Source organism: Alexandromys fortis, unplaced genomic scaffold (assembly GCF_014885135.2).
Source record: "Alexandromys fortis isolate MF-2015 unplaced genomic scaffold, M_Fortis_MF-2015_v1.1 scaffold_91, whole genome shotgun sequence".
Lineage (NCBI taxonomy): Eukaryota > Metazoa > Chordata > Mammalia > Rodentia > Cricetidae > Alexandromys > Alexandromys fortis.
The window spans coordinates 513,852-537,297 of record NW_026067968.1 but is presented as its reverse complement, the minus strand read 5'-3'; the positions used below and the strand labels follow the sequence as shown (position 1 = coordinate 537,297).

At 42.8% G+C, this 23,446-nt stretch overlaps 1 protein-coding gene across 2 annotated transcripts in view; it reads left to right on the top strand.

Moving 5' to 3' along the window:
• Window positions 1-16,018, top strand: part of Atg2b (autophagy related 2B) — a 75,163-nt gene extending 59,145 nt beyond the window's left edge. For both annotated transcript variants that reach the window (XM_050154619.1, XM_050154618.1), the window contains exons 36-42: window positions 6,497-6,704; window positions 8,905-8,974; window positions 9,615-9,697; window positions 10,288-10,409; window positions 10,822-10,976; window positions 11,642-11,791; window positions 14,664-16,018. In XM_050154619.1, the coding sequence (XP_050010576.1) occupies window positions 6,497-6,704; window positions 8,905-8,974; window positions 9,615-9,697; window positions 10,288-10,409; window positions 10,822-10,976; window positions 11,642-11,791; window positions 14,664-14,894 (1,019 nt within the window). In that variant the 3' untranslated portion in view covers window positions 14,895-16,018. The remainder of the gene's footprint in view (window positions 1-6,496; window positions 6,705-8,904; window positions 8,975-9,614; window positions 9,698-10,287; window positions 10,410-10,821; window positions 10,977-11,641; window positions 11,792-14,663) is intronic.
• The last annotated feature ends 7,428 nt before the right edge of the window (window positions 16,019-23,446 follow it).

Genomic DNA, 23,446 nt, shown 5'->3' with positions numbered 1-23,446 from the left:
CTCTAGTGCCAGGTTTCTTACTAGCCCCATAATGGCTCCCTCAGTCAAGGTATCTCTTTCCTTGCTCTCTGTTTCTGTCCTTCTGCCATCTTGACCATCCCATTTCCTCAAGTTTTCCCCTTCCCCTTCCTTTTTTCCCTTCTTCTCCCCTCCTGTCCTTCCTTCTTCCCCAACCCCTATGCTCCCAATTTTCTCAGGAGATCTATTTCCCATTTCCAGGGGGACCTATGTATGTTTTTCTTAGGGTTCTCCTTGTTACCTAGCTTCTTGGGGGTCATGGACTATAGGCTCATTATCCTTTGCTTTACAGCTAGTATTCACCTATGAATCAGTACATGCTCATCTTCCTGGGTCTGGGTTACCTCACTGAGGATGTTTTTTTTTTTTTTTTCTAGTTCCATCCATTTGTATGCAAATTTCAAGATGTCTTTTTTTTTTTTTTTTTTTTAAACACTGAGTGGTATCACATTTTCTTTATCTATTCTGCAGTTGAGGGGAATCTAGGTTGTTTCCAGATCTGGCTATTATGAATAATGCTACTATGAACATAGTTAAGCAAATGTCCTTATAGTATGATTGAGCATCCTTTGGGTATATGTCCAAGAGTGGTATTGCTGGGTCTTAAAGTAGGTTGATTCTCAATTTTCTGAGAAATCGCCACCCTGATTTCCAGAGTTATTGTATAAGTTTGCATTCCCACCACAGTGGAGGAAGGAGTATTCCCCTTATTCTGTCCAGCATAAACATAATATAAGCAAAACATAAGAAGTGTTTTTTAGCTATTCTGACTAGTGTAAGATGGTATCTCAGAATCGTTTTGATTTGCATTTCCCTGATGGCCAAGGATGTTGAACATTTCCTTAAGTGTCTTTGAGATTCTCCTGTTGAGAATTCTGTTTAGATCTGTACCTCATTTTTTAATTGGATTATTTGGTATTTTGATGTCTAGTTTTTTAGTTCTTTATTTATTTTGGATATCAGTCCTTTTTCTGATGTGGGGTTGGTGAAGATCTTTTCCCATTCAGTAGGCTGACTGTGTCCTTTTCTCAGTTTCAGGAGGTCCCATTTATTTATTGTTGCTCTCAGTGTCTGCGCTACTGGTATTTATATTTAGGAAGTGGTTTCCTGTGCCCATGCGTTGAAGATTGCTTCCCATTTTCTCTTCTCTCAGGTTCAGTGTGATTGGATTTAATTTGAGGTCTTTAAACCATTTGGTCTTGAGTTTTGTATATGGGAATTAGATTTGGATCTATTTGTGTTCTTCTACATATTGACATCTGGTTATACCATCACCTTTTGTTGAAGATGCTTTCTTTTTTCCATTGTATAAATTTAGCTTCTTTGTAAAAAAATCAAGTATTCATATGTGGCGAACTCCCTGACCAGCAGGAAAGAACAGCCACCAGACGAGGATTCTTCCCAAATCACGCTTTATTGGAGCCTCTTGGTTAAAGGGAGAGCAGAAACTGAGGGGCCCAGAGCTCTGAGCTGTAGCTGCTTATATAGGGAGTCTGCCTAGCAACCTTTGATACTTTGATACTTTAACTGCTTTTCTGGAGACCCACCTGCCAGAAAGAAAGCAGGGGAACATCCCTGTCAATTACAGACCACAAGGAAGTTCCCCTGCCGGTCAGGGGGAGTGTGGGCAGCTAGATCACAACAACTCATCCTGTTTTCTGGTGGAAGAACTGCAACCTTTTTATGGTATCAAGCGAGGCTGGGGCCAAATGCCATTTTGTAATGGCAGCCACTCAAAATGGCTCCCAGCATTCATAGGTATGTGGATTAATATCAGGGTCTTCAATTCAATTCCATTTGTTAACCTGTCTGTTTTTATGCCGATATCAAGCTGTTTTCATTACTGTAGCTCTGTATTAGAGCTTCATGTCAAGGATGGTGATGACTCTGGATTGTTTTGGCTATCCTGTTTTTTCATATGAAGTTGAGTATTGTTCTTTTGAGGTCTGTGAAGAACTGTGTTGGAGTTTTGAGGGGGATTTCATTGAATTGATAGATTACTTTCAGTAGGACTGCCCTTCTTATTATGTTATCCTACCTATCCACTAGCATGGGGGATCTTTCCATTTTCTGGTATCTTCTTCAGTTTCTTTCTTCAAAGACTTAAAGTTCTTGTCAAACAGGTGTCTCACTTCTTTGTTTAGTGTTACCCCAAGCTATTTTATATTGTTTGTGGCTATTGTAAAGGGTGATGTTTCTTTGATTTCTTTCTCAACTTCTTTATCATGTGTATATAGGAGGGCTACTGTTTATTTTTTAGTTGATCTTGTATCCTGCCACATTATTGAAGGTATTTATCAGCTGTAGGAGTTCCCTGGTAGAGTTTTGGGGTCACTTATGTATACTATCATATCATCTGCAAATAGCAAAAGTTTGACTTCTTCCTTTCCAATTTGTACCCCCTTTGGTTTCCTTTTGTTTTATTGCTCAAGCCAGAACTTCAAGAACTATGTTGAAGAGATATGGAGAGAGCGGACAGCCTTGTCTTGTTCCCGACTAGTGGAATTTCTTTGAGTTTCTGTCCATTTAGTTGTTGGCTTGTCAGCTTGCTGTATATTGCTTTTATTATGTTTCGATATGTTCCTTGTGTCTCTGATCTCTCCAAGACCTTTATCATGAATGGCTGTTGCACTTTGTCAAATTCTTTTTCAGCATCTAATGAGATGATCTGATGTTTTTGTTTCTTTCAGTTTATTTATATGGTGGATTACATTGATAGATTTTTGTAGGTGGAATTATCCCTGCATTTACAGGATGAAGCTGACTTCATCCTGGTGGATGAGTTTTTTGATGTGTTCTTGCATTTGGTTTACTAGTATTTTATTGAGTATTTTTGCATCATTGTTCATGATAGAGATTAATCTATAATTCTTTCTTGTTTGTGTCTTTGTGTGGTTTGGGTATCAGGGTAATTATAGCCTCATAAAAAGAATTTTGACAATGTTTCTTCTGTTTCTATTATGTGAAACAATTTGAGAAGCCTATGCATTAGCTTTTCTTTTAAGTTCTGGTAGAATTCTGTGCTGAAACCATCAGGCCCTAGACTTTTTTTGGTTGGGAAGCTTTTGATGACTGTTTCTATTTCCTTACAGGTTATAGGTCTATTTAAATTGTTCGTCTGGTCTTGATTTAATTTTGGTATGTGGTACCTGTTCAGAAAATTGTCTATTTCTTTTACATTTTCCAATTTTGTGGAGTACAGGTTTTCGAAGTACGATATAATAAGTCTCTGGATTTCCTCCGTGTCTGTTGTTATATATTCCTTTTCATTTCTAATTTTGTTAATTTGGATGTTCTCTCTCTGCCTTTTGATTAGTTTGGATAAGGGTTTTTTATCTTATTTATTTTCTCAAAGAACCAGCTCCTTGTTTCATTGATTCTTTGTATGGTTTTCTTTGTTTCTATTTTATTGATTTCAGTCCTCAGTTTGATTATTGCCTATCATCTACTTTTCCTGGGTGGGTATGCTTCTTTTTGTTCTAGAGCTTTCAGGTGTGCTGTTGAGTCACTGGTGTGAGATTTCTCTACTTTCTTTATATAGGCACTTAATGCTATGAATTTTTCTCTTAGCATTGCTTTCATAGTGTCCCATAGGTTTGGGTATGTTGTGCATTCATTTTCATTGAATTTTAGGAAGTCTTTAATTTCTTTATTTCTTCTTTGACCCAGGGGTGGTTCACTTGAGCACTGCTAAATTTCCATGACTTTGTAGGCTTTTTGCAATTAGTGTTGTTGTTGAATTCTAACTTTAAGCCATGGTGATATGATAAGACACAGGGCGTTATTCCTTGAGGTTTGCTTTGTTACTGAGTATGTGATCAATTTTAGAGAAAGTTCCATGAGGTGCTGAGAGAAAAAAATATATTGTTTTGTGTTTAGTTGAAATGTTCTATGGATGTCTGTTAAGTCCATTTGAGTCATGACATCTGTTCTCTTTTTTTTCTCCATTAAGTTTCTGTCTGGTTGACTTGTCCATTGGTGAGAGTTTGGGTGTTGAAGTCTCCTACTATTACTATATGGGGTTAGATACTTGTATGTTAAGCTTTAGTAATTTTTTACATATGCAGGTACTCTTGCATTTGGGGCATAGATGTTCAGGATTGAGACTTCATCTTGGTGAATTTTTTCTGTGATGAATATGAAGTGTCCTTCTCTATCTCTTCTGATTGATTTTAGTTTGAGGTCTATTTTGTTAGATATTAGGATAGCTTCACCTACTTATTTCTTTGGTCCATTTGATTGGAAAATCTTTTCCCACACCTTTACTCTGATATAATGTCTATCTTTGAGGTTGAGGTGTGTTTCTTGGATGCAACAGAAGGTTGGATTTACTTTCTTATTTATTCTGTTAGTGTGTCTTTTTTTTAAATATTTATTTATTTATTATGTATACAATTCTTTCTGCATATATGCCTACAGGCCAGAAGAGGGCACCAGACTTCATTACAGATGGCTGTGAGCCACCATGTGGTTGCTGGGAATTGAACTCAGGACCTTTGGAAGAGCAGGCAATGCTCTTAACCACTGAGCCATCTCTCCAGCCCTAGTGTGTCTTTTTATAGGCGAATTGTCCATTGATACTGAGATATTAATGACCAGTTATTGTTAATTCCTGTTATTTTTCGGTGGTAGTGTTTGTGTGTTTCCCTTCTTTGGACTTTACTGGTGTGAGGTTATCTGTTGCCTGTGTTTTTGTAGGTACAGCTAGCTTTCTTGGGTTGGAGTCATTTTTGTAAGGCTGGGTTTATGAATAGGTTTGTTTAAATCGAGTTTTAACATGGAATATCTTGTTTTCTCTCTCTATGGTGCATGAAAGCTTTGAGGGCTGGTATCAGTCTGGGCTTGTGTTCATGGTCTCTTAGTGTCTGCAGCGCATCTGTCCAAGACCTTCTGGCTTTCATGGTTTCCATTCAGAAGTTGGGTGTAATTCTGATTGGTCAGCCTTTATATTTTTACTTGGCCTTTTTCCTTTGCAGCTCTTAATATTCTTTCTTTATTCTGTGTGTTTTGATTATTATATGACGAGGTGAGGGGAATTTTTTTTTGTCCAGTCTATTTGGTGTTCTGTAAGCTTCTTGTACATTCATAGGCATATTCTTCTTCAGGTTGGGAAAGTTTTCTTCTATGATTTTTTCTTGAATATATTTTTGTGCCTTTTGAGCTGGAGTTCTTATTCTTCTTCCATTTCTATTTGTAGGTTTGGTCTTTTCATGGTGTCACAGATTTCCGGAATGTTTTTTGTTAAGATTTTGTTGGATTTAACATTTTCTTTGATCGATGAATGTATCTCCTCTATTGTATTTTCTGATAGTCTCTTCTATCTGATAGTCTCTCTTCCATCTCTTGTATTCTGTTGGTTATGCTTACATCTATAGTTCCTGTTCATTTACCCAGATTTTCCATTTCCCAAATTTCCTTGGTTTGTATTTTCTTCTTTTCAAGTCTTGAACTGTTTGATCTGTTTGCTTCACCTGTTTGATTGTTGTTTCTTGGTTTTCTTTAAGATATTTACTGATTTCTTCCAGTCTTTTGTTTGTCTTGTCCTCCGTTTCATTAAGAGAATTTTTTATTTCCTTTTTAAGTGCCTCTATCTTTATAACATTATATTTAAGGGGGCTGGAGAGATGGCTCAGTGGTTAAGAGCATTGCCTGCTCTTCCAAAGGTCCTGAGTTCAATTCCCAGCAACCACATGGTGGCTCACAACCATCTGTAATGAGGTCTGGTGCCCTCTTCTGGCCTGCAGACATACACACAGACAGAATATTGTATACATAATAAATAAATAAATATTAAAAAAGGAAAAAAATTATTTAAGATTTTTCTTCTGCTTCTTCTGGGTTAGATAATTAGGTTTTCATGTTGTATGACCACTGGGTTCTGGTGTTACCATGTTGCTTTTAGGCTGTTGAATGAAATTGCTTTGGTGCCTACCCATCACTTTTTTCAATTTTTGCCAGCTGTGTCTTTGCCTCTTGGTCCCATCCTTGCAGCTGGTGTCTGTGACTCAAGGGTCTTCTCTTGGACTGATTGTTGCAGTTGCTGCCTGTGTCCTAGGAGCTGCTCTTGGTCGACTCTGTGCAGTTGTAGTCTGTGCTTCAGAGTTTCTCTGAGGTTGGGGGATGGGTAGGTCCCTAGTACGGTTTTTACAGAATGTACACACTGCTCTCCATTGTAAGGTGGAAGAATTTTAAGTTAGCTTATTGCTAAATCAGGACTGGATGTACTTAGACTGATTTTAATTGCTGTGTGTTATTTTTAAGAATATACTTGCAGAGCTTATTCCTATTCATATATGTACATTCCGTGTTAATTAATACGAGTGGGTGTCTGTAACAGTAGTGATGTAAGGGTAGGAACAGATTTTCTCTGTAATAGGAGCTACATTTTCTCAGTGTAGCACTCAGACTGATCAGTATCGATTGCCATGGTGCTTGAAAGTCTCAGAGCTGCCTTCAAATGTGCCCCTCTTGTTTGCAGTTACAAAGTCTCCTGGAGCTGATGTCACCTGCAGTTTGCCAAGGCATTTGAGTACCTCAAAGGAGCCAAATCTAGTTGTTTCTTTCCCTGGGCCAAAGCAACCTTCCTCAAACCGTAGTGCCAATTCAGTGGAGAGGGCTAGTGGACTGGAGGAGAAGGACTTCTCAGCTGATGAAGCTTCATTTAGTGATCAGCCTGTGTTTTTTAGGTAAGTATATTAATTTTATTAACAAATGAAATTCTATGGAGTTCAAGATGGCTCTGGAGTGTGTCAGTGGACTGACAAGCATGAGGGCCATCAGTGGTCCTTCACATTGCTATGTGCCTCATGCTCCTGTTTGCCTAACTATCTGTCTAACTATCGCCCCTTGTTTGTGCAGAGTAACCCTGGTTTCAGAGCTTGTCTGTTATTGAACCTGTGATGGAAGCTCCACTCTCCTCCTGCTGCTCCCTTCCAGGTCTTTGAGTGTGTTTGTTCTCTAGCATGGGGCTGCCCTTTGGCCTCTCCACACACTGCTTTTTCCCTTCTGCGGAGTCCTCCGTCTGCTTTTGTCATTCCTCCTGAGGCAAAACAGCATCCTGGAAAGCTCAGGTGCCCTGCACCGCTGCTGCTGCTTGCCTGTGTGGCAGCCATTCTCATTCAGGAGGTTTTTTCTTCCTTGGCTGACTGATCTGTTCTTCTTGTCCTTTTTTCCTAGCCATTGTTAGTCAGGACAGAGTCTTGACTTTTCTAGAAAAAGGAGGGTCAAAGAACAAGCCCTTCTTCCTGTAAAACTGGGGGTCCTGTCTTTCTGTGTTGTGAGAAAAGACCTTGGATGTGGCCCAAGTGGACACTATTTAGAAGTATCATTGTGCTTTAAAGATCCCGCATAGTGATGAAAATAGATGTAGAAATAATAGCACATAGGGAGGAAGGACCAGAGATGAAGGTCTGCTGGCACTACATTTCACTGTAAATGTTCATTTCTATTACTTTCCTCCAGTGATTTGTGTCTTAGTGATAACTAAGTCTTATTCTTCATTAATTATAAGAATAATATGCTAATTCAGCTTTAGGAAGCAATAAATTGAAACTTTGCTTGTATGGAGGTAGGTCTCACTATGGCCACGCTCAAACTCTAGATCTGCCCTCCTTAGTCTCTCAGGTAGCTGAGGTTACAGACATACTACTACATCTGGCTCGACAGTCTTTAGTTTTACCTTTTATCTAGGCAAATGTTTGTTTTGTATGTTTTTGCCAGATCATTTGAAATATGGAAAATAGATTGTAGATTTCACCTCTATCCTCCTGGAGGGTCCAGATCCCTGGGGTGGTAATGAGTGGTAGTACCTCAATTACTCCTCCTCCTGCTCAGAGAGTTAGACACCAGCTAGTGGTGAGCTAAGGTCTTGATTATCACCTATCTACTTGCTGACTTTCTAGTGAGCTGTCAGAATCTTCTTCCTTCTGCAAGTGGCTATTGCACTTGACTGTGTTTCAGACTTCCATCTAGGCACTGTGAAGAATCTCTGGCTAACTGAATATACAAATAATCAAAGAGTCTATCTGTTAATACATCTTATCCCACGGGGAAGAAAGGCATAGGAAAGGCCGAGGGAATAAAGGTGAACAGATGCAGCTCTGCGTTCAGAGATGAGCGATGGGCCTGGGACCTAGGCTTAGACACTGACTGCAATAGACAATACATTGCCATTTTATTGTAAGTACAGGGGGCTTTTCTGAGGTGGTTTGGTGTGCAGCCATTAGCATTTATACTGTTGGGGAAAATCATGTTTTGGGTTCTGAGTATTCAGTTTCCAGTCAGCTGTAGGAAGACAGGTCCCTGTGTTGTTGGCCATATATCAACAGTGTGTAGTTTACTCAGCTCCAGAATTCCCAGTGTTAGTATATTCACGTCTACTCACAAGCACTCATCTCACAGATTCTCACCAAAATTTGCCAGGGTGATTTTACAGTGATGAAGAATTGAGGCTCAGAGAGCTGAGACATCTGTACTTGAATCCCATGTAGTTGTTAGCAGCAGGGGCCAGGCCAGGGTCTGTCTCTGCTAACACTGAGCAGGGAATGGGCTTCTTGCCTCTCCTATCTACTTCTTGTTGATGTTTGAGGCCATTTTTATTGATTTGTCCTCTATATGACATGAATATGTAAACATTCTTTTAAGAATAAGCATTTAATAAACTAAGAAAAGGCATTTGTGACAACATTTAACTACAATAGAATTGTCTGTTGGGTTGTAATTAAGAGAAAGTGGAGCTAAAGGGCATTCTTTCGTATTTAGGACATGAGACGTGCTTCTAATTTATTTTGAGGTTTTGGTTGATTTTTCATTTTAACCAGTTAGGTCTAATTTTATGATCAGTAATATGAATATAACTAGCTCCCTTTGTCCCCCCCCCCCCACCAGAGAATTCAGATTCACGGCAGAAGTTCCTATTCGGCTTGACTATCATGGCAAACATGTGTCAATGGACCAGGTGTGGAAACTTTGCGTGATTATGTAATGTAAAATTACCTTTTAAAAATTGCATCTATTTCTTATGGAGGGAGTGAATGCATGAGGAGAGGAGGCACTTGTTTGGAGGTCATAGCAGTGTTCTCTGTGTCTCTTATAGATTCAGTAAAAAAAAAAAAAAGAAAAAAAAATATAGCAGATGAAGTTGTTGCTGTCATGCTTTATGCATGTACATGTGTCTAACATGAAGCCAGCACCTTTATGTGCTTCTAAGTAAAAGTTAAGTACTATAAGTGAAATTTCATACTTGTTGATCATTAGCTGGTATAGTGGCTTGTACCATATAAAATACATTTTTTCTGTAACTCTCTGGAGTATTTTCCTTCTATAATTATTTTAAGTATTTATCTTCATTAAAGAATACTGAGTAGCCAGGTCGTAGAAAGTAAGTGGTGGCGCACGCCTTTAATCCCAGCACTCAGGAGGCAGAGGCAGGTGGATCTCTGAGTTTGAGGACAGCCTGGGCTACACAGAGAAACCCAGTCTCGAAACTCCCCCTGCCCAACAAAAAGAATATTGCTTGGACTTCCCCAGTAACAGCTATGTTAAATGTGGAGTCTCTCCTTAGTTTATGGATTAATTGGCCTCTCTTCCTATTTCAGGGAACACTGGCTGGGATTTTGATTGGCCTGGCCCAGTTGAACTGTTCTGAGCTAAAGCTGAAGAGGCTCTTCTATAGGCACGGGTGAGTAGGCTGACCTGCAGAGACTTTAAGGTGAGGCCTAAGCTGCTGTAGAGATAAAAGTGGAGTGCTTTTGCTAGCTGCTCGCCTGCCCTGTGCTTTCTGCAGAGAGCACAGCTCTGGCGGACCTTACTGATCGGGCATTAATGTTTGTTTTAAGGGTGTAGAAGCAGTTGGAACAGAGTAGTATTTCTTGAAAATATCTTTGCTTTAGGATATTTTAAGATAACTTATTAAAGCTGTAAGTTGGCTTATTTGGTTACAAGAATTTGGGTTCACAGATGTGGTTGTGGTTAGTACCCTATACCTTAGCCATGGGGGATCAAGAGATAAAAACAGCAGAGGACACTCTCACTTGTGCAAGCTTCCTGAGCTTTGTCAATCTTTGTCTTTTGTCTTCTCTCTGACACACACACACACACACACACAGATTTAGATTGGGAATTTAGTAGCTGATTTATATGATATAAAAATGTTTAGCCATTTTTGGAGCATCTGTAGTGTTTTGCCCCTGTGCTATGTAGTTTCCACACAGGAAAAGTCCTAGGTGTGTGCCTCCATTCCTCCTTTGCCTTGACACTCATTTCCTCCAGTTTGCTAGGTATTGACAAATTGTTCTCATATGCAATCACCGAATGGCTCACTGACATTAAGAAGAACCAGCTACCAGGAATCCTAGGAGGTGTTGGGCCTATGCATTCACTAGTTCAATTAGGTAAGTTGTCATTTTAAATCTTTTTGGAGTTACAGATACCTTAAGAGTTTATGAAAAGAGCATTTTTTTTTAATAAAACCTACATGCATATTAACATGAACATAAAACTTTACCCCTAGTTTTAGGGTCAGAACCTCCATTCAGGGTTGGGTCCCCCCCCACACGCACACCTGTATAATTTTTACAATGACTTTATATTACAATGAAAATATTCTGGATATATCTGGGTTACAAATATTAAATTTAAGTTTGCTTTTGAGAAAATTGTTAGAATACTTCCAATCACATATATGGCTCAGCCTGTATTTCTTTTGGGAAGCCTGGCCTTTGGGGACCATAGTGAGAATGAGACAAGGAGCCAACGGATTAGACTCTTGTCACCTACAGTTATCATTGTGATTTCTGTGTCTAGTGCAAGGCCTCAAAGACTTGGTGTGGCTGCCAATCGAGCAGTACCGGAAGGATGGCCGCATCGTCAGAGGCTTCCAGAGAGGTGCTGCTTCCTTTGGTACCTCAACTGCAATGGCTGCTCTAGAGCTCACAAACAGAATGGTTCAAACCATACAGGTACTATTCCCTGCCTGCCTCATCTGGACAGATGAGCCCTGTATAGCAGCGCCCATGAAGATGTGTGAAATGCTGAGGGTAGACATCTCATTTATAATGATTTGCTATCATACTGAGTTTTGCTTTTTTTTTTGTTTTTGAGACATTCTTGCCATGTAACCCAGACTGTCCTTATAGTTTATATCCTCAGCCTTCCAAGGGTTCAGGTGTACGGGTGTACACTACCACGCTTTGTTTGATGCTTGGTAGTTGTTTAGCTATCTAGTACTGAGCATTAGGTAACAAACTTGCCAAGTCTGTTTGCATATTTCAAGAAAATAACAGTTATTAAGTCAGCAGGGGGCTTATTTCACTGATCTATGTAAAGGATAAGAGCTAAGTTTAAGAACATGTAATAGGGTTGTACAGAAGTGTTGAAAGTTGCTACATAGGATAATAAAAGGGAGGGATTGAGTAGTAGGTCAGCTCAATCCAGATGCGAGCTTTTAGCTTACCTTCCCTGTTCTCGTGTGAAAGTCCTAAGCTCTTGTTATGGGCGTTTAAGCAGAGGCGCCATCTGTGTGGGGGTTCTCTATGCCCCTACAGGAGAGCACTGCCACACTTTTGGTGCCCAGTGCTCCAGACTATCTTCTAATTAATTTCCCCCCTTTGACAAAATGACCCAGGCAGCAGCAGAGACTGCTTATGACATGGTGTCTCCAGGTACCCTTTCTATTGAACCCAAGAAGGCAAAGAGATTTCCTCATCACCGTTTAGCCCACCAGCCAGTGGACCTGAGGGAAGGTGTGGCCAAGGCCTACAGTGTTGTAAAAGAGGTATGTAGAGCTGGCAAGTCAGAACTGGCTTGCATGCTTTCTCTGTGTGTTGGTTGGGGTTTCTATTGTTCTGATAAAACACCGTGACCAAAAGCAACTTGGAAAGGAAGGGCTTTATTTCAGCTTATACTTCCACACTGTAATCTGTCACTGAAGGAAGTCAGGACAGGAACTCAAACAGGAATCTGAAGCAGGAGCTGATGCTGGGGCCATGGAGGGGAGCTGCTTACTGGTTTGTTCCTCATGACTTGCTCAGCCTGCTTTCTTATAGTACCTAGGACCACCAGTCCAGGAATGGCCCCACCCATTAATCACTAAGAAAATGTTCCATAGGCTTGCCTACAGGCCAGTCTGGTGGGGGCATTTCTCAGTTGAGGTTCTATTCCCAAGTGACCCTAGCCTATATCAAGTTGACATAGAAACTAGCCAAAGAGTACTCGCTGACTTTAATGTCTTAGAAGAATCATTGGGAATGGCATGTAAGCTGCTAATGGTAGCATGTGACTGGTATGTGGAAAGCAGAAGAAAGCCAGATAGTGAGTGTAGCTTCATGTAGTGTGTTTGCTACTGAGTCGATGCTTTCCTCTTGCTTCCCTCAGTTGCTTGGGAAGTGGCTCTTGAGGTGGATCCCCACCCCGGCCCCATTCACATGCCATCACTGTTCTGAAGTTGTCACAGCTTTTCTAGACAGAGTTTTACAGTTAGATTGTGTAAGTCTTCCTAAGCCGAACATAGCTGTGTTTATATTTTAATTAGCATACAGAGTGTTTTGTGTATCCTGTAACACTTTCACAATACACCCATGAACACATAATCTCATTTAAATGGTCTCATAGTATTTCACTGTAGGAATATGCCATCCATGTTTTCCTCTTGGTGGGCATTCAGTTCCCATTTTGTTCCCTGTGCAACACTGAACTGGGAATATTTTCTAGCTGTGTCTGTTCATGTGTGCAAGAAGTCCCATAAAATTGGCTAGTGGTAACTGTGGGAATCTCCACATTAGATTTTTACTTTTATTTACTTTTCTGGTTTTTTTGTTTGTTTTTGTTTTGTGGGGGACACATGACACAGTGTTTATGTGGAAGTCAAAGGACCAGTGTGTGGAATTGGTTCTCTCCTGTTTGTGGGTTCTAGGGATCTAGTCAGGCCACAAGGCTTGGCAACAGGTGCCCTGTGTTGCGGCCTACCAGCTGTGCTGGTGAAGCCTGGTGCTCTCCAAATGTTGACAGGACACTCACTGGCCTCTCTCCTTTTCCTGCCATGACACACGGCGTTTGTGGTCATTCTACTTGGGATTCATTAGATTTGCTTTCTAACCATATTCTGGTAGCAGTCAGATGGTGTAGCCATCGTCACGGCACAGAAGTAGCTTTTGGGGTCCCAGGGAACTGGGTCTGAAGTATAGTTCTTCCTCTCTTATTGCCAATCCATAGCCCCTGTGCTTAGGTTACGGACATACACTTCCACACCTGTGACATCCTGGTGTCTTTCCTGTTGCTGTGGTAGATACTCTAAGCAAAGGAACTTAAGGTAGAAAGAGTTTATTTTAACTCCCAGTTCAGGGCACAGTGTGTCGTGTTGGGGAAATCAAGGCAGCTGGAGATGGCATCTGCAGTCAAAGGATGATGTGTAGAAGCACATGCTGCTGGTCTACTGCGTCCTTTCCACTTGGAGATTCCCTGCCCAGGAGTTGCTCATCCACAATAACTGTGGCGGGCCTTCCCTATTCAGTTGAGGTCATCAAGATAATCTCTGCAGAGGCCCTCTAATCCAGACAGCCCCTCCTTGAGATCCCTATCCCAGGACTTCCTGACCCTGCTAGGTTGGCAGCTGAAATCAGCCATCACCTAAGCTATCGCTCCAACTCCCTAGATTTTTTTTTTTAAATATCGCTACCATTTCTTTTCTTTTAAGACAGGGTTTCTCTATAGCTTTGGGTCTATCCTGGAACGAGCTCTTGTAGATCAGGCTGGCTTCGAACTCACAGAGATCCACCTGCCTCTGCCTCCCGAGTGCTGGGATTAAAAGGCGTGCGTATGCCACCACCATTTAGCTCCACCACCATTTCTTAGACCTTGTGTCTGACCCAAGCTGCTGCTTGTTTGTCTGCTGTGACAGCCTGTCTGATGGACAGCTAGATTCTGGTTAGGACGGGTCTTGGATTTTTGTGGAGACCTCAGTATTTCTTCTGTACTCATAGAGAAGCTGTCACAATTGGACCCAGAGAGTTCAGTGGCATAAGCAACACACATCCTGAACTCCTATGAAGTTGGGCTCTGTCACGGCCCAGCATGTGTGTGACAGGGGTGGAGCACTGCTGAAGCTGTGGGACCGACTGTAGGCATCCACTCATGGTCTAAACCCTGTAAAGTGTTCAATTTGGATTTTTATCTTAATTGGATATGTTCCATGCTTCTTTTCTAAGACATTCTCATAATTATAGGCAGAGTACATGTGTTCTGAGCACTGAGTGGATCTAAGTTTTCTTGGGCTGCATCAGAGGAATCCTCACTGCGGTTCTCTGTCAAGAACATTTACTCCAGAGGCCCTCTTTGCAGAGTTGTATTTAGCTAGGGGGATTCGTTGGGCCAGAAATTTCTTTTAGGTTATGATGTGTTTCTGTGGGCTTCCTTGCTTGGGACTGACTAAGCACCGTTGTCTGCACAGTAGTGTTGCAGAGAAATGCTGCCCTGGTGAGTCCAATTCCTTCACAACTGGGTCCCTGTTAGGGAGCAGAGTGAGGGCGGCTGGCTGCTTTCCTTGTTTTCTGTTCTGGTCTAGTTGTAGGCATTTTGGCTAAGTGTGAAAGTGTGACATGTGGCACCTTAGTTTCTGACCTTTCCTCTTTTCTGCCTCCCACCCTCTGCAGGGAATTGCAGACACGGCTCAGACCATTTATGAGACGGCAGCTCGAGAACACGAGAGCAGAGGGGTCACCGGCGCTGTGGGTGAAGTTCTGCGCCAGATCCCGCCGGCAGTGGTCAAGCCTCTAATTGTAGCCACCGAAGCAACATCCAATGTGTTAGGTGGCATGAGAAACCAAATTAGACCAGATGTTCGGCAGGACGAGTCACAGAAATGGCGCCACGGGGAGGACTGAGGCTTCCAATGTGACCCACAGAGTGTGTGGAGCTAAGGAGCGGGGGGTCCTAGTGGCAGCTTCACAGAGAGTTGTCTAATTATGTGCTCATCTCAGGAACAAAAGCAGTTTTTAGTTAAATAATTTTATGTCAAAACACATGCAGCCAAAACCTTGTGACATTTTAGGGCCTGGCACTTGCCTACAGAAGTGGTGGGTGTTTGGTGTCATGGTCAGTAGAGATTGCTGCCGTGCTAAATGCTTTGCTTTCATTAAAGTGGCTGTAATCGTACTTGTTACTGACAAGATCTCATTGGGAACATCTTTGTAAATAGTGTTGAGTGCTAAAGAAAAATATTGGAGCACACTTGTAGTTCTGGGGAGTTGATTTCTCAACTCAGTTTCAACACTTCTGATGTTGCTGAGAGAAGCCACAGGGAAAGCAAAGCAGCTAGGGCTCCAGTGTCTGATAAAGCAGGACCTCGACTCCCTGAGGGACCAGCTGCTCAGCTCACCTGGAGAAAGTGAGTGTCACAGACGAGATCTGCTGTGCTGCACTTTATCCTCTGTGCGTGTGTGTCCGTGTGTCCGTGTCCATGTGTGTGTGTGTGTGTGTAGTATAATGCCAGGTGTACTGTGTTCTCTGTCATTTACAAGATTACATAGACATAAAAAGAAGTGAAGAGGCCGGGCGGTGGTGGCGCACGCCTTTAATCCCAGCACTCGGGAGGCAGAGGCAGGCGGATCTCTGTGAGTTCGAGACCTGTCTAGTCTACAAGAGCTAGTTCCAGGACAGGCTCCAAAGCTACAGAGAAACCCTGTCTCGAAAAACCAAAAAAGAAAAAAAAAAGTGAAGATGTCTCACAGATTTTGGAAAGGAAGGTAACCCAAATGTAGTAAGTTTCTGTGTCCAAGTGCAGCTGTGTGTCCTTTGATGGGCGCTGTATCCATTGTTAAGTACACAATGCAGACTATTAAGGTGTGTGGTAAGGGACACTGGAAGTGGGTTTTATTCTTAGAAAGTTAATTAAAAATGCTCCAAATATGTCCTAGTCAGCTAATTCAAAGTACCATTTTTACTTGGTTAATATTGTACATTTTGATAACATGTCAGGAATGAATAAAATATTTTTATTTAAAGGTGAGATTGTTGTATACTTCTGTGAATATTTTGTTTTTTCTGAAAGTATATTCATTGATGCAATGTTAATGATTGACAGTGGGGTATTTGGAGACACTCTCAGAATTGATTGTGGTTAGTATCACACATTGTTGAGGAGAAAAGGGGTAATGTTTGCAGTCTGCCTAAAAACCCAACAGAAAACCAGGACTTTGTATTCATCCCTGTTTAGAGTCGCATGCTGTCCCCTCATGGTTTCTAAAGTGTTGGTGGGTATCAGGGTGAAGTGGATGCCACAGTTGCATTCCAGTTTGTAGATGAAAAAGGAAGGTCAGCCTCACCCTCTGAAAGCTCTGAACAAGAAGGCAGTGCCAACCCCAAATCCAGGCTCCAGAGTTTGCAAAAGTAGTGTTGAATACATTTGCATAAGCTTGATTTCCTTTGACTGCTGTGAAATTGGAAAAAAAAAAAAAAAAACAGATCTCAGCAGCCACTGGTAGGTCTCATGGGACCTCATGGTGGGCTCTTCTGTTCTTGTTAAGTGGGGCAGGTGTCTGATATGGCCCTGGGCAGACACCACAGGTAGTAGTGGCGCGTGTTGCCATGACTGGCTAGCCACTCTGCCCTTCTAATGAAACATGCAGTATGTGCTGCTGTTGCATTTGTCAGCCTTCACCCTACATCTCCTTCTTAGTTATGTTTAAGGTCAGTGAGAGTTGGTACATGGAAGTAACATCCTCTTTGACCTCTGAGCTGTGTACAGCTCTTTCTTTTAACTAGTTAAATTAATGAAGCCATATAAACAAGTATCTTTATGATGTCATATCCTGCTTCTCCCTGTTGACCTTCTCTACCTTGCCAGAGATGTTGATTCGGTCTCCAGGGCTATGTTCATTTATCCAGGCCCTAGTGAGGACTTGTCTGTATTTGAACACTTCTAAGTTACATGGCTGTTGTGACGACATGTAGTATGTTGGCATAAGCACAACTAATGGTGTGTGCCTTTGTGCTCAGTAGAGTGCCCAGACGCGTGATGTGAGTCTGGTGGCCATGGACACCGTGGCTGTGCCACACCATGGCAGCTGCAGGCTACTTCAGATCTCTACTCTCAGAGTGACACCTTCCTGATCTGGCAGCATGACTGGAGTAAGCTGCAGGTATTCACCTATTGCTACTGAGGTCCACAGAGTCCCCCAAGGAATCAGGGAAGCAAGCTTGCTTGAGATCGCTCAGTTGGGCCAGATGCTGACTATTGCCTATGGAAACAGAGACCACAGCAATGGGACTGCCAAATGGGACTGGCTGGGAGCCTCCACTTCTCTCCTCTTGTCTGTCCTCACACCCTGAGCCGGACATCATAGCAGTAGGCTTCCATTTTAATGAGGTTTCTAGGAAATTTGAATTCCTACTTAGGAGAATATATATTTGTCATCAGTATTCTTAAAATGTAAAAGTCACTGTAAGAAAAAGAATCCAAGTAACAGTGTTCCTGAGTACTTGGGCCTATCTGTCCTGCCTCCTGCCCTGTTTCCCTTGGAAGGCCACTGCAGGACCCCTATTAGTCCAGTCAGCTGTGTCTGCTCCAGTGGCTGCCTGTCCAAGACCCCTGCCCCTCCCTGGGTGTCCTGTGACTCAGGACTGGCACCTGGGTGTTTTCACTGTTGGGATTGGAAATGAGGATTCCACCCTGCTATAAATGGTTTCAGGGTCAACCATTGATTGTCCTAATTGAAATGGTAAATGTATAAAATGCCGCATAAACAGCAGTCTGCTTTGCTTCTGCCCATGTTGAATTCAGTCCCTCCGATTCCAGGGTTCTGGGGACAGGGGGAAACACTTCTTCCCTGCCTCCCTTCACATCCCGCTGGGGATGTAGAGTTTAGAGTCCCTTGGAAGGACTGAACACAGGGGTGACATTCTTCTGTCTGCGGCAGGACGGACCGCTTGGTATCAAAGTCAAATACATGTTTGCACCTTAGGTTGAAAAGGAAGATTATTTGTATAGTGTAGAGAAGTATATTGATGATTTCCTTTTTTTATCAGGAAGTTTTATTTTGGTTTACAGGAAGGTATAGCCACTATTCTTGTAAGAACATTAGTATGTCACATGCCAGCCTCTGTTTGGCCATTTTCAGGATTGTACTGGGCACACTTCCCTTTGTGCACAGTTGCAGGCCAGCCAGCATTGCTCAGAAGTGTTCTCCATTTCCCAGACAGAAATTGTGGATGAGAAATCTTTGAGTCTTGTCATTTCCTATTTTGAATCTCTTCATTTTTTGTAGGGATAGGATTCAGAGGCCCACGTTGGCCTTCTCTAGCCAGCGCTGGGATTGGGCAAGTCATTCACTTTGTAGTAAGCATCAGGGTGCTGTCTATCCGCTGCAGTTCAGAGGGTGTGACTGTATTGTCACTTGGGCACTTGGCACCGTGCACAGGGCTGGGGCTGGCCTCTCCCTTCACAAAGGTGTTTACTCGGCTGCTTCACTTTTCTGGCTGGAATTGTCTAGCCTTGTGTGTGTAGCCTGCTGGTCCCACTGTGATGCTTGCTTTTTCATGGAGTTTATAGGCACCAAGTTCATCTTTTTTGTGGATCCTCCTTGCCTGTCTCAGATGTTAAAGCATCTCACACAGCCATTGTCTTTGCTGAGAATCCTGACTCTCCTAATTATGGCAACTCTGGATGTAAATAAGAATATTCCTCTGTACAAGTATTTTTGTGAAACATGTAACTTGTTAGTGTGACTATTTAAAACATGGTGATGTTAAGAATACTTGTGAAAAAAATTAAAATATTTCTTCTTTGTTTTTTCCTTTAAGCTTAAGTATTGTCTGTTGCCGAGAACCATTTCTTGATTTTGCTGGAACCGTCTTTGGGGGTGGGATCTACGTCTCAAGGATCCTTTCTCCTGGCACCTCAGATCTAGTGTGTATATGCCACCAGTTTCTGAGCTGTATTGGGCTATATTGTTTACGTGTGCCACTCCCACCCTTTTGGGGTACTGATGATTTTACTGGTCATCCCTTCATTGTGGACTTCTGGTCTTAGGGGTGTCGATAGATGCTTGTAAATCTCTGGAGGAGGAAGACGCAAGACATTTAAATAGACAAATTATTTTAAAAGGAGTTTTGATGTGGTGTGTCTCTTTCTAACCAACACATTGGCAGTCGGGTGAAATTGACAAGCCAGGCATCACACTCGGTACTTAAGAAGGAAGGAAGGGAGCATCTATGAGATGCACAGATATCAGCCAGGCTCTCATGTGTGTCCCTCATTAGGAGTCTGCCCAGGAAAGAGGCCCCGAGACCTTGCTTCATGTGATCCCCACACTTCTTGCTTTCTTGAACTGCTGTGAGTGTGTGTGTGCTCTCGTGTGCATGCATGCATGTGGAAGTCAGAGAATGGCTTATGGGAGTTCTCGACTTCCACCATATGAGTTATAGAGATCAAATTCAGGATTCAGGCTTGATAGCAAGCTCCTTCATCCCCTGAGCCACCTTCCTGGCCCTCTTGAACTGCTGTTGAGAGGAAATGGGGCACCTCACTGCAGGAATCAGTAGGCATTTGCTGATTGAGGTGGAGAAGGGCTCAGGAGCCTTAAATGTGACTTGGGAGGGGCTTGCTTGTTTTGTTTACCTGGTCCTGAAACCTGGCAGCAATGGTTGGAGCACCTGGAGAGTATTTGCTTGTAAACAGAACTCCACCCCCAGTCAGCACATCCCAGAACCTGGAAGTGGCTCTAAAGTGGCTTCTCCATTTCAGCTTGGCATTTGGGGCCACAGTTCCTTGTGCGGAGCAGCCCCGTGTGCTGTCGAGTGTCCAACAGCCAGCTAATAGATAGCAAACACCTCCCTCATTCCCCCAGACATGTCAAATGTCTGATCAGGAGCAAAATCCTCCCAGAAGCCCAGGTAACTCGTGTGTGGTTGCTTGCATCTGTAATCCTAGCACTTGGGAGACCTAAGCGTGAGGATATTATTTATTTAAGTTAGCCTGGGCTGTGTAGTTCCAGCCTGGGCTACTACCTTGTCTACAAGTATCATCATCATCTCTGCTTAAAGGCTGCTCTGTGGAAAGACAGTGCAGTCGGAGGGCTGACCCCGTGTCATATAAGGTAGAACAGGGCTTAAATGTTCCCCACACACACCCTGAGACCCTGTAGAAATTTTTATAGGACCTTGAGTATATAGATAATTAGGTATGCATCTCTACATTTACTGGTGATAACTTACCAGGAAATTTATCTTAAACCCTTTGTTGTACAGCGTTTGTATAATTTATTAAAGGTATCATTTGCATACTAATGAGATGAGTATCCTTGTTTACTTTTACATAAAGCAATCTCGACTGAATATTTGATGCTGCAGAATATAGAGGTCACCTGTCTTCCAGAGTGATGGGTGTTTCAATTTCATAACGCTCAATGCTGAGAACCCTGCTTTGTGTAAATGTGGTGTACACAGTGGCAGAGCTGTTTAGGGTTATTTCAGAAACACCAAACCAAAATTTCACTGAGTTTTCTTATTTTTGTTTTGAGATGGGTGGGCTCAGGCTCACTACGTTCCAGTCTGGCTTTGAACTCCTGATTCTCCCGCCTCCCCCCAAGTGCTAGGATTACAGGTGTGCACCACCACACCCGTCTAGATATCATTTTATAATAATAAATGTTCTGATGGCCAAGGTACTATCTCCTTTTCAAAGTTTTACTTCTCCCACTACTGGATGGCTGTTTCCTTGAAAACCCTCCTCTTTCATTCTGGGCCTTGTTTTAAAAAACTGTCTTCAAGTGCCTTAGCCTTTGTGTCCTCTTTGCTTTGGAGCCAGCTCACCTGGGTCTCAGCTGGCCCTGAACAACCTAGAGTCACCTGAGTCATTTATCATCTGCTTTCCCGCTGCATGTGTTGGCTGACTCACCACAAGAGGGACTGTTATTCCCACGGGGTGAGAATAAGACCACTATCATTTTGTATCAAATTTGTAGCAAGCTTGGTTTTATTGGAGTGCACTCAAGAGCTGGCCAATGACTGCCTCCTAAATTGGTTAAAGAGAGCAGTCCGGAATCCATTTCTTGGGCCCCTTTTAAAGCAGTAAAATCACAAGTAGCTGCAAAGCAGAGTTACAGAAGAGATGATAGGAAATAACAGAATACAGAAAAGTCTCAGACAGACAGAAAACCCACCATATGATTGCCATGTGATTAGGGAGCACGAGGAGATTCTCAAAACAAGTCAAAGTCATGGGCTGGGGCCGGTCAGGCTCCAGAAAAGACTTAAGCTCAGCTCTTAGAGTAAATGGAAACATTTTAATCAATGGCTCCTGCTTTCAAAATGGAGTCAGGCAGGTTCCTCAGGACCAGTGAGGTGATGAGATACAACTATTTAAATTCTGACATTGCCAGTTGCCTTCTAAGAAAAGTTGTACCTGCTCACACACCCACCATTAAGATTTGCCATAAAGCCGGGCTGTGGTGGTTCATGCCTTTAATCCCAGTACTTGGGAGGCAGAGGTAGGTGGATCTCTGTGAGTTCAAAGCTATCCTGACCTACAGAGCAAGTTCCAGGACAGTCAGGGCTACACAGAAAACTTTGTCTAGAAAAACAAAAAACAAAACATAACCAAAAGACTTGTAAAAACATTTATGTGTGCCAGACAGTGATGGCACATGCCTTTAATCCTAGCACTGAGGAGGCAGAGGCAAGCGGATCTCTGCAGAAGCAGACAGATCTCTGTGATTTTGAGGCCAGCCTGGTCTACAAGAGCTAGTTCCAGGACAGGCTCCAAAAAGCTACAGAGAGAAACCCTGTCTTGGAAAAAACAATTCTGTGCACCTGCTTGTGTGTGCACGTGTGAGGTAGCCAGAGGCTGGGGCCAGGGTGTGCATTGATGAGGAGGTCGGAATGATGTCAGGTGTTCTTAGTAATTCTGCACCTTGTCTTTAAATGATCTTAGCATATGCTAATTACACATAATAATGGGCTTCATTGTGAAAAGGGTTCTTAAATAGATACTTCTGTCTTTTTAAAACCTTTTTGTGTATATGGTTCCTATGCCTGCATGGTGCCTGTTAGCTCTTGCATGCCTGATGCCTGTAGAGGCCAGAGAGGGTGTCACCCCCGGAGCTGGAGTTACAGATGTAGTTACAAGATTCCGTTTGGGTGCTGGGAATTAAATCCGGGTGTTCTGGAAGAATAACCAGTGCTTTAACCACTGAGCCATCTCTCTTGCCTGATTTTTGACATTTTCGTACATGTAGATAATGAATGCTGATCATAGTCATCTCTGCTACCCTCTCTTATTTTATGAGCGTGAAGCAATCCACCTTCCTGGCCAGCAGAGGGCGCCCATGCTCAAGTAGCTCTGAAATGGAAATTGACCCCCTGCCCTATGGCTCCTCAGGCTGAATGAGACATGACCCTGTGCACCCAAGAAGACTTCAGAAAAATCCTGTCTTTAACCAGGCTGCTATCTAAGTCGAGGTTGGTTTCAATTAAAAATTTAAAAAATGGAGAAATCCTGTCCAGAAAAACTTAAAAAAAAAAAAAAAAGTTGCTCCAGCAAACTGGCTCAGTGGGTAAAGGCACCAAGCCCAACAATCCAAATTGAGTGCCCAGAACCCGAGAGGGAAGGAGAGAACCAACTCCTGAAAGTTGTTTCCTGCCATCCACTCAAGCCTGTGCACTTGTGTGCTGGCATGCACACCCACCAGCAATAGCAAGCCTGTGCACGTGTGTGATGGTGTGCACACCCACCATCAATAGCAAATCCATGCACACATGTGCTGGCGTGCACACCCACCATCAATAGTAAACTTGTGCATGTGTGTGCTGGTGTGCACACCCACCATCGATAGCAAGCCTGTGCATGCATGCTGGTGTGCACACCCACCATCAATAGCAATAGCAAAGAATAAAGTGAAATGCCATTTTGTGTCAGGATTGATTTATCTCTAAAACCCCTGAGCTGGGAGGCAACACACACAGGCCCTTCCCTGCTGAGGCCAAGGAACAGGCCCAAAGGGAAGGGGCTTAAGATGCCTGGCAGGAGGCAGGTCTGGGAGATGTAGATGGCTGGCTAATCACTCACTGCTTTGTGTTCAGAAAAGGGTCTAGTTTTCCCTGAGTGCTGTGGCAAGTGTGGAATTGGAGGGAAGCTTGCGCAAGTTTCTCTGCCATGGTTGTTCTCCTGGAGAGGCAGGTGAGGCCCTCCGCGGTCCTCACGCTGGAGATGGATGATGCAGACAGTCACTTGTCTGGGACACAAAGTTTGGGAGGGGCACCAGTAATCAAGATAAACAGCATTTTAACACATTAAAAAAAAAAAAACAACTTGAAAGTGCACTGGAGGGATGGCTCAGTGGATAGAACTCCGGCCTCACAAGCAGGAGGACCTGAATTCAGATCCCCAGAGCCCACATAAAAGCCAGACACAAGATGCATGCTGTAAAACCAGTTCTCC